This window comes from Nyctereutes procyonoides, unplaced genomic scaffold (genome assembly GCF_905146905.1).
Source record: "Nyctereutes procyonoides isolate TBG_1078 unplaced genomic scaffold, NYPRO_anot_genome, whole genome shotgun sequence".
Lineage (NCBI taxonomy): Eukaryota > Metazoa > Chordata > Mammalia > Carnivora > Canidae > Nyctereutes > Nyctereutes procyonoides.
In genome coordinates this window covers 52,536,684-52,552,834 of record NW_026575125.1, presented here as the reverse complement: position 1 = coordinate 52,552,834, position 16,151 = coordinate 52,536,684, and the positions used below count along the sequence as shown (strand labels likewise).

The 16,151-nt window shown below is 42.5% G+C and overlaps 1 protein-coding gene across 1 annotated transcript in view; it reads left to right on the top strand.

Moving 5' to 3' along the window:
• Positions 1-1,664: 1,664 nt before the first annotated feature.
• Positions 1,665-16,151, top strand: part of AR (androgen receptor) — a 190,627-nt gene continuing 176,140 nt past the window's right edge. Inside the window, exon 1 of the mRNA XM_055337856.1 lies at positions 1,665-3,926. Within this exon, the coding sequence (XP_055193831.1) occupies positions 2,371-3,926 (1,556 nt within the window). The 5' untranslated portion in view covers positions 1,665-2,370. The remainder of the gene's footprint in view (positions 3,927-16,151) is intronic.

Here is a 16,151-nt window from a genome sequence, read left to right as displayed (position 1 = left end):
ATGCCCATGACGCTTGGCTGTGAACAAGATAAGACTCTGTAGACTCAGTAAAAAGTAGAAGAGATCCATGAAAAAATCTCCACCAGCCTTCTGGGAGAGACAGACCCTGCCCAAATCTAGAGGTGTAAGAAATTTAAAAGCTAGGAAGGCCAAGGGCCCCCGCTGACACAAAGGGAAACCTCCTTTCCCATAGGTCTACCCTGCCATTTCTTCCTCTCTTCCATCCTCACCTGCTTCTCCATCTTTAGAGAGATACTATGGTGTCTCCTCCATAAAGGAGCAATTTCAAGATCCCACTTCACTCCCTACTCCTGGCTGTCCACCAAGAGGAAGAAAAGCAGTCCTATGTAGCTTCCATCCCTTGAATAGTGCAGTTTGTAAGCTTAAAATATGCAAAGGCAACTTGGAAAAGCAAGTGCCAGTATATGAGCAAACGTCTGCAAAACCCTGGACAAAATCGAGGTCCCTGTGTACATGACTAGTGTTTCTAGTGTTTATGTGTTTGCCTGCTTATCTGGGTGATTTTGCCTTTGCGTGTCTGAATAGATGAGAAGTGTATGTTTAGAGGCAAATAGGCACACAGGAAGAGAAGAGGGTAGAGTTGTCCTCTGGTTATTAGGCAGAGGGTTCCTAGCGCAACTGACATCATGCCACAAGGCCCAATATACCCCTAAGGAGAAATTTGGAAGGTTTCAGCCAGTATCAGCTGCTTTGTCCATAGCTTCTTCCTCAGTTTGGAGGAGACCCTCCCATCTGCGCTTCTGTCTGCTTTGAACATATAGCCCCTCGCCTGACACGCTGGTACTCCTGTCGCCGCTACCTTCTCCCTTCCCCCTCACACACAAGCGGAGTCTGTTTTGAGATTGGACTTCGGAACCAAATCTGTAAGTGCTGGCCTTAGGGAGCTCCACTTAGCACTGTCCTCAAAATAAAGCTCCGGGTTAAAGCTTCAGCTCTGGCATGTAAAGCCCGGTCCCGAAAAGTAAGAGGTATCCAGGGAGCTAGGGTCCTCCTGGGCTAAAGCTCCCCTCTCCTGCTTTCACCCACGCTTCGCCAGCACTCATTTCTCCAAAGCCACCGTGCAATAGCGCGCCGCGAGGGGAGGGGAGAAAAGAAAAGGGGAGGGGAGAAAAGAAAAGGGGAGGGGAGCGAGAAGGGAGGTGGGAAGGCTAGGAGGCCGGCCCGGCGGGGGCGGGACCCGACTAGCAAACTGTTGCTTTTGCTCTTCACCTCCTAGCGCCCCTTCAGAGATCCCAGGGAACCAGCGTGCGGGGAGAGCTGGAGGGTCCCAAGCTAGCCGGGAGGCAGAAGAGGCAACAGAGGAGAGCGACCAAACTCCCCGCTCCAGTGTCGGACAGGAGCTGAAGGGACGTACTGCGTCAACCCCAGCTGGGCTCCCGCAGCAGCCAACGCTTCTTGCAGCGCCGCGGCTTGGAGCCGCCGCCCCAGAGCTGCCCTTTCCTCTTCGGTGAAGTTTTTAAAGCAGCTAGAGACTCGGAGGAAGCGAGGAAAGTGCCGGGTAGGACTGAAGGCTGCTTTTGTCCTCCTCCTTTCCACCCCCCCCCCACACGGTTCTCCTGTTGCTGCCTCAGCCGGCTTCTCTCTGCCCGTCCTCCTACTCCCCCCCCCCCACCCCAAGTCGGCCCAGCGAGGCCAGCCAGAGTTTGCAGAGAGTTAACTCCCTTTGGCTGCGAACAGGCGAGCTAGCTGCACGTTGCAAAGACGGCTCTGGGGAGCCAGACTACCAGTGAGCCGCTTCAGCACTGCCGCTGGGACCGGGCTAGTTAGGCGGTACGCGGGGCTGGCCCCAGTTTTCCCTCATTCCTTTACCTTCTTCCTCTGTACCAGCAGCTCCTTTCCTTCTCCCCCTCCCCCCCCCCCCCCAGTTTGCAGGGCCAGAGACCAAACAATGAAAAGGCGGTCAGGGGTTCCATAGACAATTCAAAACAAAAACAAAATCCGAACAAAACAAACCCCCAAACCCAAGATAAAACAAAAAGAAAATAATCCGGTTCCTATTTGCACCTGCTTCAGTGGACACTGAATTTGGAAGGTAGAGGGTTTCCCTTGTTTTTGTTTTGTTTCCTTCAAGACTTGGGCATCTTTTGAATCTGCCCTCACAAGATTTCAGGAACAGACTGTGAGCCTAGCACGGCAGATCGTGCCCAGCGCGTTTTACTGTGCAGGAGACTTTGAGGCTGTCAGAGTGCTTTTTGCGTGGTTATTCCTGCAAGTTTCCTTCCCAGAAGCTTCCCGCTGGTGGGCAGCTAGCTGCAGCGACGACCGCATCGCAGCCTGTTGAACTCTTCTAGGCTAGAGAAGGGGAAACGGGATAAAGGAATTAGGTGGAAGAGTCAGCCAAGCCCAAGGATGGAGGTACAGTTAGGGCTAGGGAGGGTCTACCCCCGGCCGCCGTCCAAGACCTATCGAGGAGCTTTCCAGAACCTGTTCCAGAGTGTGCGCGAAGTGATCCAGAACCCGGGCCCCAGGCACCCTGAGGCCGTGAGCGCAGCACCTCCCGGTGCCCATTTGCAGCAGCAGCAGCAGCAGCAGCAGCAGCAGCAGCAGCAGCAGGAGACCAGTCCTCGGCAGCAGCAGCAGCAACAGCAGGGTGATGATGGCTCTCCCCAAGCGCAGAGCAGAGGCCCCACAGGCTACCTGGCTCTGGATGAGGAACAGCAGCCTTCCCAACAGCGGTCAGCCTCCAAGGGCCATCCGGAGAGCGGCTGCGTTCCAGAGCCTGGAGTGGCTTCGGCCACCGGCAAAGGGCTGCAGCAGCAGCAGCCAGCACCACCGGACGAGAATGACTCAGCTGCCCCATCCACGTTGTCACTGCTGGGTCCCACTTTCCCGGGCTTAAGTAGCTGTTCCACCGATCTTAAAGACATCCTGAGCGAGGCCGGAACCATGCAACTCCTTCAGCAGCAGCAGCAGCAGCAGCAGCAGCAGCAGCAGGAGGTAGTATCAGAAGGTAGCAGCAGCGGGAGAGCAAGGGAGGCCGCCGGTGCTTCCACCTCCTCCAAGGACAGTTACCTAGGTGGCAGTTCGACCATCTCGGACAGCGCCAAGGAGTTGTGTAAGGCAGTGTCGGTGTCCATGGGTTTGGGTGTGGAGGCATTGGAACATCTGAGCCCTGGGGAACAGCTTCGGGGGGATTGTATGTACGCCCCGCTCCTGGGAGGTCCACCTGCTGTACGTCCTTGCGCCCCGCTGGCCGAATGCAAAGGTTCTCTGCTGGATGACGGCCCGGGCAAGGGCACCGAAGAAACTGCTGAATATTCCCCTTTCAAGGCAGGTTATACGAAAGGATTGGATGGGGACAGCCTGGGCTGTTCAAGCAGCAGTGAAGCAGGGGGCTCCGGAACACTTGAGATGCCATCCACCCTGTCTCTTTACAAGTCTGGAGCACTAGATGAAGTGGCAGCTTATCAAAGTCGAGACTACTACAACTTTCCGCTCTCCCTAGGCGGGCCGCCTCCCCATCCACCACCTCCCCATCCTCACACCCGCATCAAGCTGGAAAACCCTCTGGACTATGGCAGTGCCTGGGCGGCTGCAGCGGCACAATGCCGCTACGGGGATCTGGCGAGCCTGCACGGAGCGGGTGCAGCAGGACCCAGCTCGGGCTCACCCTCGGCCACCACCTCCTCATCCTGGCACACTCTCTTCACAGCAGAAGAAGGCCAGCTGTATGGGCCCTGCGGCGGGAGTGGAGGCGGCAGTGCAGGCGAGGGGGGATCTGTAGCCCCCTATGGCTACACTCGGCCACCTCAGGGGTTGGCGGGCCAGGAAGGTGACTTCCCTCCACCTGATGTGTGGTATCCGGGCGGTGTGGTGAGCAGAGTGCCCTTTCCAAGTCCTAGTTGTGTCAAAAGCGAGATGGGCTCCTGGATGGAGAGCTACTCCGGACCCTATGGGGACATGCGGTAAGTTTCTCCTCCTCACATATCTTTGAATCACCCTGGTCGGTGTTCTGGGGTATCTCTCTTCTAACTGCGGGAACACTCTGCCCCTGGGAGAGCTCAACAGTGTTCCATAAAAAGGGCCGCCCTGAATCTGGAGCCTTCTGGGTACTTCTAGCCTGCCAAAGAGAAGACCTTTGTGCTCAGAATCCCCACCGTGTGCCCCACTCCCCACCACCAAGAGCCCTGGATGCTGCTGTGTGCCCTTCCAGATACCTTAACAACACCTCGCCCACCTCCAGCCTCTTAAAATCCTCAATACCTCATGGTGCTCCAGGTCCCAAAGGCTCCAAACTTAAATCCAATAGTAAGGGCCACCTTCAAGCTCTTAAGCTCTCCAGTACTTTTTCTCCTCCCTCTTCCCAAATCTGAGAACCTGCACAGGAAATATGGGCAGTTTCACCTCTTAAGCCTGTGTTAGGGTTTGCCTCCCAGCCTGTGGCTGTTCTTGGCAGGTTAGAGGCAAAAGGACTGGCCTAAACTTTTCTGAGCCCGCCTCCTCCAAAGAGATAAAATGGAGGTGCCCGGATTAGGGGAAGAAGGTCTTTCTCTGGGTTCTGAGGACCGCTGTGTGAAGATAGGATGAAGTTCCTTCCTCTGGGACAACTGAGGATTTGCCCCAGGGTTGGAAGTCAGCAAAGAGAATCCAATCGGGCAGGAGTAGAGCGGGCAAAGGTAGAGGAAAACTAGCAGACAACTTATTTCTTCGTAAACACTGGGCAATATTTGCTCTCACAGGTTGACCATGTTGGAAATAGCTACTTGGGTCGGTTTTCTCTTGTAAAGTGTTTATTTTCTCTTTGGAGTACAGCAGATTCACAGCCTCCCACTTCGAGTTTGCATCAGATCCACAAAAGAGGAGAATGTTCTTTTAATAGATAATTTAGCGAGACCTGAGTCTGACTTATAAAGTGTTGGAAATTTTTTAAAGGACTTTTCTGCTATTCCATTGTGCTCAGAAATTACTTTTGGGAGGGAGGAGTGAGGCTCTTTAATATATTCCTTCATTTTAAGAACATGCTTGCATTTTTAAATTAAAGTTGACACACAATGTTATAGTAGATGTGCTTGCATTTTAAGATATGAGCTGCTACTTTTAAAAAACTTGGTAAGAACTGTTAGGGACTTGTAAACCATAATCTTGCCCATGACTTTTAATGAGAAAAATGGTGATCAAGTTCATCTGGCTTATTAAAGATTCTTCCCATATTTGTTGAGCCTCCCATTTTTGAGGAGATCATGTTGAAGATTCCCCCCTCCAAACAAATATACTAATTTATCTCAGTGAGGGAGGGAATACTGACCAAGGAACTAATTCCTCAGGTGTGCTGGGTGCTGATGTCCCCTTGGAGTTGTCTTGTTATGTTTTTCTTTAGCTATTTTTTTTATCTGTGACTTTTCCAAAATTTCTTTGTTAGCCTTATTAGCATCTTTAGTGACTTAAATCCAACAATTTGCCTCCTTTCACCGATGCTTTTGTTCTTGGAAGATTGATAGAACAGTGTTAGGGAAGAAGAGGATAGGATTTTGTAAAATATTATTTTCTGAGCCATTGAAGAAACAGCTTGTTACCAGCCTTTACATCCTACTATTAGATTTTTAATGTTTGGCTTACAGGATTTTCAAACATTTTCCAGTTAGTTTGGGTTTTTTCTAAAAATTATTTTTGCAATTTGGTTATACCATGGTATAAAAGGTTTTCTTCATTTTATAAGAACAGATTTATTTGATAGGGTTAATTTTTTTCCCCTAGTGTTGTTGGTAGTTAGTTCTGCTGTGAAGTTTTTTGAGGGATGGAGATGTCTAAGGTACTTCTTGACATAACCATGATGCTAAACTGGAACCTTCTCTCTTCTGCACTGCCCCCCCCCCGCCAATTAATTCAGGTAATAGGAAATGAACAATTCCACATATTTGTTAAGGGATGTGTTTCCTTGAAAACATAACCTGAGATTTTTAGGCAGTAGCCATAGAAAGCAAAAAGTTCTTCCCGTCAGGAGGGCAGTAAGCTAGGTTATTTTATCCCAGGTCTGAGAAAATCATTGAGTCAGTTTTGTTTTTTGTTTTTTTTTTTTAAGATTTATCAATTTCATCAGAATGCAACCAATCCCAGTCTAAAAGTTGACCTTTTCCTACTTCATCTTTCTTTCTCACTTTACTGGGGCACAATTTGGTGAAAGGCAAGGGTTTTTTTTAAGCCAAAGCCAGAACTTCCTGTCTGTATTGCATGCATTATATGTCAAATTTGAGTTAAAAATTTGAGTTAAAAATCTAAGAATTCTAGAGGCTTCCAATAATGTTGGATTCCTCCCTTTTCCAATTGTGTGTGTGTGTGTTCATACACATTAGTTAATGGGGGGGGCTTTAACTATAGTAACCTTTGGAATAACTCTGTGTTCTTATATATCTACAATGTTTCTGCTGAAAGGAGAAAGGATGAAGGAGAGAAACTGAAGGTGGTCCTTAAAAAAAACTTAATTTAGCATGTAGTTTGAACAGAAGGAATAATAAAAAGTGATGGGAGTAGAGACCCAAGGAAGCTTGTGCAGGAATTAAAGTTGAGATTTAGATCTTAATTATCCAGATGCAAAAAGAACATTTTAATTTTTCTCTTGGTAATTTGTTCTGATTTTTATAACAGTTATTATTTCTGTAGTGCTTTGAGATCACAAATCCTGCTTTTTTTCCTCTTATTTAAAAAGAAGGCATTTTATTACTCCCCTTTCCATCTCCTCTCTCATCTTTAGTTATCAAACACATTTTTATGACTATTTTGCAAGGAGCAGTTTATTTTGTAATGCAGAATTTTGCTTTGGGACCAAGATAGTCTGATGCTTTCTGTCCATAGTTCTTGAGAGTCAGTATGCTGTAAATAAGCATCCTTTCTCCATTGTCAGCAAATAAAACTAGTGAGTTACGTTTGGGTACCAGTGATCAGAACCAGAGAACCAAATAGCCACACTAGGTGATACCTCATTTGGAAATACATGCTGATGGAAGGCTCCTCTTGGTCTTCCTCAGAGTATCTCTTTTAGCTCTGCCAAAGGTTAACATCAGTAAGAGCTATTTTCCAAGAAGCTTGAAGCCTTCCAATTGCAGGGTCACTTTGGGACACTTTCTGCCAGTGCTAATTTTACCTGATCACACTTTCATTCTTTGAGTTGCAAACCTTAATATAATAATAATTGAATTTGTTGGTGCATTTAATTTTCTTTTTTATTTTTTTTTATTATTTTTTTTTTATAAATTAATTTTTATTGGTGTTCAATTTACCAACATACAGAATAACACCCAGTGCTCATCCCGTCAAGTGTTTTTCTTCCCTGTAATAATTTTCTCCTCTGGTCTACATATACACATTCAAAACAATGAATCCTTAGGTCTCTGACTCTTACTTGTAATGTGACTGCTCTTCATGGGATTATGAGTTGGAATTAAGGACTGGACAGTTTTGTTATTTTTTCCCTTGATGATATCAATTTGTAAATCTGCTCAAACAGGGAACAAAATGTAGGTTGGGTGTGGCAAGCAAGGGACTTATCTTATAACCAAACCTGAAATCATTATTCTGAAAAATAGAAAGCAAACAAAAATCAAGTTTTTTGAGGTTGGTCAGAGAGGGAAAAGGAAACCTCTCCCCACCCCCCTACCTCTCCACCATTTTCTCTTTGTCTGCAGCTTCATCAAGTGCTGCCTTGTCCCAGATTTTCTTTCATTTCTCTCCTTTCATGCTTTTAGCTAAATGGAAACATAGACACTTCTTTCTTGTTTTCAGGATATTTTCCTCACACCTGTGGCATCCTCCTAAAGATTTCTTTTTTTAATCTGGAGAGTAACCGATCAGATCAACCTCAGCACCTCTCTTTTAAGGCTAGATGACTTGAGGGGATTGCAAAATTAATAGCTGGGCTTTTTTAGCTTCAGGTTAGAGCCTGAATGAGAAGTTGCTGAGAAGCTGAACTAGATGTCGTGAGGACTTGGTGACTTAATGAAGTATTTTGCCAGCTGCTCACTCTCTCTCTTTTGATCTCTGTCTCTGTTTACTGGCCATTTTGGTAACCTTTTCTCAAAGCCTGAAAATAACTGGACCCTCACTGAGATGATGCTGGGTCAGACATCTACCACACTTTGACAAGCAAGACCTAAATCTGTGTGTGTGTGTGTGTGTGTGTGTGTGTGTGTGTGTGTGTGCTTGTTAGAAGTGTCTGGCTGGACGGATAAATATGCTGATGCTATGTAATCATTTAAAAACAAAGAAAGAGGGCAGTCTGGGTGGCTCAGCAGTTTACCGCTGCCTTCAGCCCAGGGCCTGATCCTGGAGACCCATGTAGAGTCCCATGTCAGGCTCCCTGCATGGGGAGCGTGCTTCTCCCTCTGCCTGTGTGTGTGTCTCTGTCTCTGTCTCTCTGTCTCTCATGAATAAATAAATAAAATCTTTTAAAAAAGTAAAACAAAGAAAGATATTGAAGAAACTATTCTACCAGCATTTCATCAAGTTCTGAAATGTTGAATTCAGAGTTTAGTGATCCTCATCCTAAACACAAAGCTGACTTTTTTTTTCATTGCTCGTAACGTTCTCTACAGTTACCAGTATTGGTTGGCATTTGTTGTATTGAAGAGAATTATGAAATCTCAAATTTACTAGCACCTTTTTAAAAGAAAAGACCCAATGTCTTATAGTTTACTGGCTAGCACTCATGTAAGTTTGAGTAGGCTGGGAAGATGCTTAGTGAACAAACCTTTGCTAGTTGAGGGTATAGAAATAGTGGAGTTTTCTATAATGTTTGTTTACTCTGTGGAAAAATTTCTCTAGAGCAGCACTTCTCAGCTTTTTTTTCCTCCAGGCTTCCCACCCGATAGAAAATGTTTTAGATTTTTGCTCAGTAAGGGCTACTTTCAGTGGTTGTTACACAGAAATGATAGGACTGTGAATTATGCACGATTCCTTGCACACTCATGGGTGTTGCCACCCTTTCTTCCTTAAACCATTTCCTGCTGCCAACCTGCAGGCCACAGTAGAGTTGAGAGTGGCTCATCCAGATAAGCTTATAGCTCTAATGTGCTAGTTACTTGAGAAATATATATATATATTTAAAAAACTTTTTAAAATATATTTAAATATATATATATATATATATATATATATATATATATATATATTTCATCCATTAAAATGTGCAGTTCAGGGTGCCTGGGTGGCTTAGTTGTTAAGTGTCCCTGTTAGGCTCAGGTCATGATCCTGGAGTCCTGGGATCAAGCCCAGAGTCCAGTTCCCTGCTCAGTAGGGAGCCTACTTCTTACTTCTCCTTTTCCTTCTGCCACTGTGCAGTCTCCTGTTTATGCTTGCTGTCTCTCTTTCAAATAAATACAATCTTTTTTTAAAAAGTGTGCAATTCAGTGGTTTTTAAGAGTCGGGAAACCGTCATCACTATTCTATAATATTTTAATCACTTAGCAGTTATCCTTCCTGCCAAAAGAGCAACTATCAACCATCAATCTACTTTTGGTCTCTATGGGTTTGCTTATTTTAACAGTTCCTTTATTTTCTTTAATAGTTCCTTTAAATTGAATCATGCTATATGTGATCTTTTGTGACTAGCTTCCTTCATATAGAATATTATTTTCAATGTTCGTCTATGTCAAATCAGTTATCAGTACTTCATTCTTTTTTATAACTAAATAATGTTCCATTTAATGGATGTATCACATTTTATCTACCTATGCATCAATTGATGAACATTAATAGTTGTTACCACCTTTTGACTTTTATGACCAATACTGCTATGAACATTTATAAAAATTCATACAAATTTTTTGTGGGTGTGTGAACATAATATTTTTAATTATTTTGGGTACATACCTGAGAATGGAGTGTCAGGATCCTGTGGTAACTCTGTGTTTAACCTATTGAGGAAATCCCAAACTGTTTTCAAAATTGACTTCTCCATTTTACAATCTCACTCGCAATATATGAGGGTTCCCTGTTTCTACATCTTGCCAATATGTGTGGTCTTTGTCTTTTTAATTATAAGTTGTCCTTAATGTGTGTGAAGTCATATCTCAAAATGGTTTTGATTTACATTTCTTTAATGATCAGTAATATTAACCATATTTTCATTTCCTTATTGGTTCTTTGTATATCTTCTTTGGAAAAATATCCAGAACCTTTGCTCATTTTTAATTGCATTATTTGTCTTTTAATTATTGAGTTGTAGGAGTTTTTTAATGTAGTCTAGATACAAGTCCTGTAACAAATTATGATTTGTGAATATTTTATCACATTCTATGAGCTGTCTTTTCACTTTCTTGATGTTATCCATTGAAGCACAAACATTTTAAATTTTGATAAAGCCCAATCTATTGTTTTCTTAGACAGCTTGTGATTTTGGTGTCACATATAAGAATGCCTTGCCTAATCCAAGATCACAAAGATTAACACCTAGGTTTCCTTCCTAACTGGTTTTTGACCAATTTTGAGTGTTTATATAACTCAAGATGTGAGTAGGGCTTTAACTTCATTCTTTTGCATGTAGATATCAACAAATGGTGCAGTCATCACAGCACCATTTGTACAGTCATCACAGCACCATTTGTGGAATCTTTCCTTATTTAACTGTTTTGGTACCCTATAAAATCAGTTGACTATAAACGTGAAGTTTTACTTCTAGACTCTGAATTGTATTCCACTGATCTTTTACCAGTACCACACTGTCTTAATTACTGTAGGAGTTTAGTAAGTTTTGAAATGAGGAAGTGTGCACTCTTCAACTTCGTTCTTTTTTAAGATTTTTTCTTGGATATTCTGGGTTCCTTGAATTTCTGTATTGATTTGTAGGATTAGCTTGCTAATTTCTACAAAGAAGCCCGTTGGGATTATGATAGAGGTTGCACTGAACCTATAGATCAATTTGGGGAATGTTGCCATTTTAACTATGTTAAACCTTCTGATCTGTGACCATGGGGTGTCTTTTCATTTATTTAGCTCTTTTTTCAACAATGTTTTTAAGAGTATAAATTTTATGCTTTTGTTAGACTTATTCCTAAATATTTTAATTTTTAATGCTACTATAAATGAAATAATTTTCCTTATATCTCCTTTAAGTTGTTCCTTGCCAGCGTATAGCGTTAGAATTGATTTTTGTTTATTGACCTAGGATCCTACAACCGTGCTGAAAGTACCTGAGTTCGGAACACCTCTGGGATTTAAGAAGCAGAAGGTTTCCGTTGCTGTACTAAAGTTAAAGCATAGTTTGTCTCATCCTATATGAAGGCTGCATAGGGACACTATTCTTAATTTTCCTCAGCTGTAAATTGAAATTGGTAATGCCAGCCCTTTTCCGAATGAATAGAAGATTGTCTCTAAAATTATCAGGTCTTTAGAGAACAGTAGGAAAGAAACCTACTGCTTCTCCTAGCAAGGAGATGAGGAATTAATAATTTCTACACACAAAACTAGCGTGAAGAGGTAACAAATGCAAACTAGGCCAAAGAAATAACTAGCCGTATTTGGCTTATGTTTAGATTTGTGTAAACAGCTGGAGTCATAATTTTATGTTTTTATGTGTTGTCCTTTGGATAAAGTAAATGCCACCATTCTTTCTGGTGTATATTTCTAGATGAGGAAATGGTTCATTTACTCTCATATAATTTGGGCTTATTTTCAGGGATGGACTCTATAACCATGAAGCAGAGATACAATATACTTATAAAGGGACTGAGCTTTGGCTTCACTAATACTCTAGGCTAAGGGTCATATCTAATCAGCTGCAGCTATCGTGTCCTGATAAAGGTAGGCCACTAACAGGTCCTATCATGACCTTGCTCTCTTTACAGATGACCCTACTAAAGTGATTTTTAAAAAGTACACATCAGAGGGCACCTGTGTGGCTCAGTAGTTGAGCATATGCCTTCAGCTCAGGTCATGATGCTGGGGTCCTAGGATCGAGCCCCACATCAGGCTCCCCAGAGGAGTCTGCTTCTCCCTCTGCCTATGTCTCTGCTCCTCTCTCAGTCTCTGTCTCTCATGAATAAATAAATAAAATCTTAAAATAAAAACTACACATCAATCAACCACTTTTCTTTAATGACTGCCATATGTCTACCTGTGTGTGGAGGTGAGGGTAAAGTGGACACAATTCAGAAGAATCTTGAGGTCACTTCCCTCAAAGAGTCTATAGCTATTAAAAAACCAACAAAAACAAAACAGGATGGCAACACTCTAATATGATGCCAGTATAATGAGATGCTGGATTGTATGGCACATATTTTTTAAATGTAGACATTTGAAAAAGGATGGATCAGTGTAGGCTGCATTGGTCAGCAGTAATACCTGTGATTGCCTCTTATCCTTTATGGATTTAGTGGGGACATGATTGAATTCTAGCAATGGGTTATAGGCCTTTTTTTAAAGATTTTATTTATTTATTCATGAGAGACACAGAGACACAGGCAGAGGGAGAAGCAGGCTCCATGCAGGGAGCCTGATGTGGAACTCGATCTCGATCCCGGGTCTCAGGCGGTGCTAAACCGCTGAGCCACATGGGCTGCTCAGATTATAGGTCTTAATGGATATTACAAACACGAGGAAGTGGTAACTCTGTAAAGATACTGACTAGTGAACTCAAGTCAGAGGTTGAAATTTATTTGTTTTTTCAGCAGTACCCTCCAGTCAAGTCAGTTATTAGTTTCTTCCTCAGTTTCTTTGGTTATATTATTGCACATGCTGGGAACATGTTTTGATATCTTTGACTATACAAGTCTGTAATAATACGATGAATTAATTAAAATTGACAGTGATTTGCGGGTTAAATTTTGGTGTGATAGCCATGAAGGTGGTGGTTAGATTGAGAATTATTATTCTGCTCTCAGGGTTTCCATTGACCATGGTGGCTTGCTTTGAATTTCTGTATAAATGGGATTTCAGGATGTTGGTTAAGGGAAGGAAGTGGGAAGTATAAATTAAACAATTCTGGGAGTAAGGGGAACATGAAAACTTTTTTTAATTGAATTAGATGATGTAGCTTTTAGAAATGGCCCACCCTTTTAATCATGGGTTCTTTTTTTTCTGCTGATTGAGTAGATTCTTTGTTTGTGGAAGTGTAGTCCCACTTATCTGGCCGCTAGGGGGACTGCAAGTGTCCTGTGGCAGGAATTCCCTGGGAATGGTTGGCCTCCTTTGATGGATTCAGCACCTTACAGGATAATTTGGGCCAGAGCCACCTACAACCAGACAATAAATAAGTTACTGAGGTACTTAGTATTTTATCTGGGATGTCCCTTCCCAATGCACAAAACATTTTTAGTAACGCTGATCCCTAAATACCTTTTTCTGAATGTGAAGCTGGGAGCAGTGACGTTGGGTATTTTTCAGTAGCACTTTACAGTTTACCGGTCAGTTTCATATCCTATTCTTGCATTTCATCCTCTTTTCTACATATATATATATATATATATATATATATATATGGTTTTAGGTAGAATACTTTTCATATTCCTATACTATTATTACTCCCACTGTAAATATTATGTTCAGAGAGGTTAGGTAATGTGTCTGAAGTCAAACAGCCTCAAAGTGACAGAGCTAGGATCTCAGTCTCATTCTGTTCCTCAAATTTTTCCTTTTTTCAAATTCCACATCTCTCTCATGTCATATGTAGGAAGTAGGAGATTCAGAGAGGCAAAGGAACCTTAATTGGTATCAATAATAGACACTGGTAAAACTTGGGGTCTCTTATTTACTCACCAGATTGAGTTTGGTGGATTGGTTTGTATAAGAATTCTGAGTGTCAGTAACCTACCATCCTACTTTATAATCTTCATTGATACCACAAATACTTAAGGAACACTTACTATGTGCCAAGTTCCATAATAGAGACCACTGATACAATAATGAACAATACAGACAAAAACTCCTTCCTTTGTGGAGTTTACCGTGCAGTGAGATGAGACATACGTGTCCTGAAGAATAGCTTAACAGATTGTGGGAGAGATTCATTGGGTGAGAGACTATTTTATATTTTTTGATCAGAGAAAGCCTTACTGAGAATTTTAATATTTGAGCAGAGATATGAAGAAGATGAAGAAGTGAGCCACAGAGATATATGGGGTTAGAATATTCCAGACACAAGCAACCACAAGTACAGAGGGCCTCAGATAGGAGCACACCTGGTGCGATGGAGGAGAGCATGGAGGCCCGTATGGCTGTTTAAGTAAGTGGAGAGTCATATGAGATCAGAGTTAATGAGGGGCACCATAGCTCTCCAGTAGGACTTTGGCTTTTACTCTAATATGGGGATTCATTGGAAGGTTTTGAGCAGAGAAGTAGTATGATCTGACTTATATTTTAACAGAATCCTTCTTCATAACATCTACCACTTTTTCATAACATATGCATTTGTTTGCTTACTTACTGTCTCTGTGGAGAAGAGACTATAGGAGCAAGGCAGAATCAGGGAGATGGGGCTACCACAGTGATCTAGGTGAAAGGTGATGGTGGCTTAGACCAGGGTGGTATTGGTGGAAGAGATAAGAAGTGGCTGGATTCTGGATGTGTTCTGATGGTAGAGCCAATAGCATTTACTAACAGATGATATATTCATTGTGAGAAAAAGAGAGGCGTCAAGGCTGATTGCTAAACTTTTGATCTGAGCAATTTGAAAAAATGTGATGAGCATTTACTGAGATGATGAAGATTGTAAAGGAAAACAGGTATTGTGTGTGTGTGTGGGGGGGGTAGGAATCAAAAGCCTGATTTTGGATTTATAAAATTTAACTGGTGAACATCTGGATGACTTCCTCTCATTCTTCACACAGTGCTCCCAGCTTTCCTGCTCTTAAAGATTAATTGGGACTTTAGAGATCACCTACACCTTTGGTGCCCTCTCTTCTCTCCCCTTTTACTTTATGAAAGCTTAAAAAAGGGTGAAGCAGCAGGCTAACCATAGAGTTGGAGCATAAATTCAGTTCTCTTGGATCCCAACCAGATACTTCTTTTCTTAGTGTTATTCTGAAACCTCATTTCGGGGAGAGAGTGAGTCTCTTCTTCTTACCCAAACCTTAAACCAGGTAATTAAACTAAGTAGTGAATAAAAAAATCAGAACACCACAACAAATTGGCTGCTGCCTCTACAATCAAACTGAAATATTATCATGTTTTTGCCCGACTATATAACAAAATAATTTATCTATGAAAAACGCAGTAAGCAGACTTTTAAAGGCTACTGAACTTTGATCACATCTGGAACCTACAGAGAATCTGAACAGAAATGGCCTGAGATCATAGAGTATTATAATTCATGGAACTGGAGAGCCAGATGATTTTATGGTATCTGAAGCACAGAGATGGAAAGGAACTTGACCAAAATCTCATAGGAAGCTTGTGCCTTTTAGTCATAGCATGTTCTGAGGGTTAACCATGTTGCTTCATTGTAAAGTCTTATTAGAAAAGTGACTCCCCACTCAGAACAAATAATTATAATAACAGCAATAATAATGATAGCACTTACTGTGTGCCAAATATTGGTGCCTTACATGGATTAACTCATTTCATTCTCACAACAACCTTGGTAAATAGGCCCAGAGAGGTCACATAGCTAGGAAGTAGCAGAGCTTGTGTCCACACCCAGGAAGTCTGGCTTAAAACCTCAAGGTTCTAACCACCATGTAATACCAGCAGCTTCTCAGATTAGCCAGCCATCTACTGCTACCATCCCCAAAGACTGGTTACTGGGATGACCTAATTATGTACCACTTCTACCTTAGTCTTCTGATCCTCACCAAGTAGGTGAATGCCTGGGGAGTAAAGTGGAGGTGGAGAGACGCAAGGTGGTGGAAGGAAGTTGATCGTATACAATAGGATTTGGAAAGCAGAACTATAGAAATTATTGAAAAAGGCCCAGAGATACTGAAGTAGTTGAAAATCCCAAAGCCTAATACAAACCTGGGCAATTCACTGTCTGCTTAAATAGGAGGGCTACCAAGTTAAGAAAAAAATAAAGTAGCTGATTTTTTGGAGTCAGGAACTGTTTTTATGTGTTTTACATGTGTTAATTCGTTTAATCCTCAAAATGACTCCCTAGGGTAGGTACTGTTATCATTCCCATGTTACTGATGAGGAAAGAGACACAAAACAATTAAGGGGCAGACATGACCAAGGTGATAGAACAACTCAGTGGAAGAGCCTATGTTAGA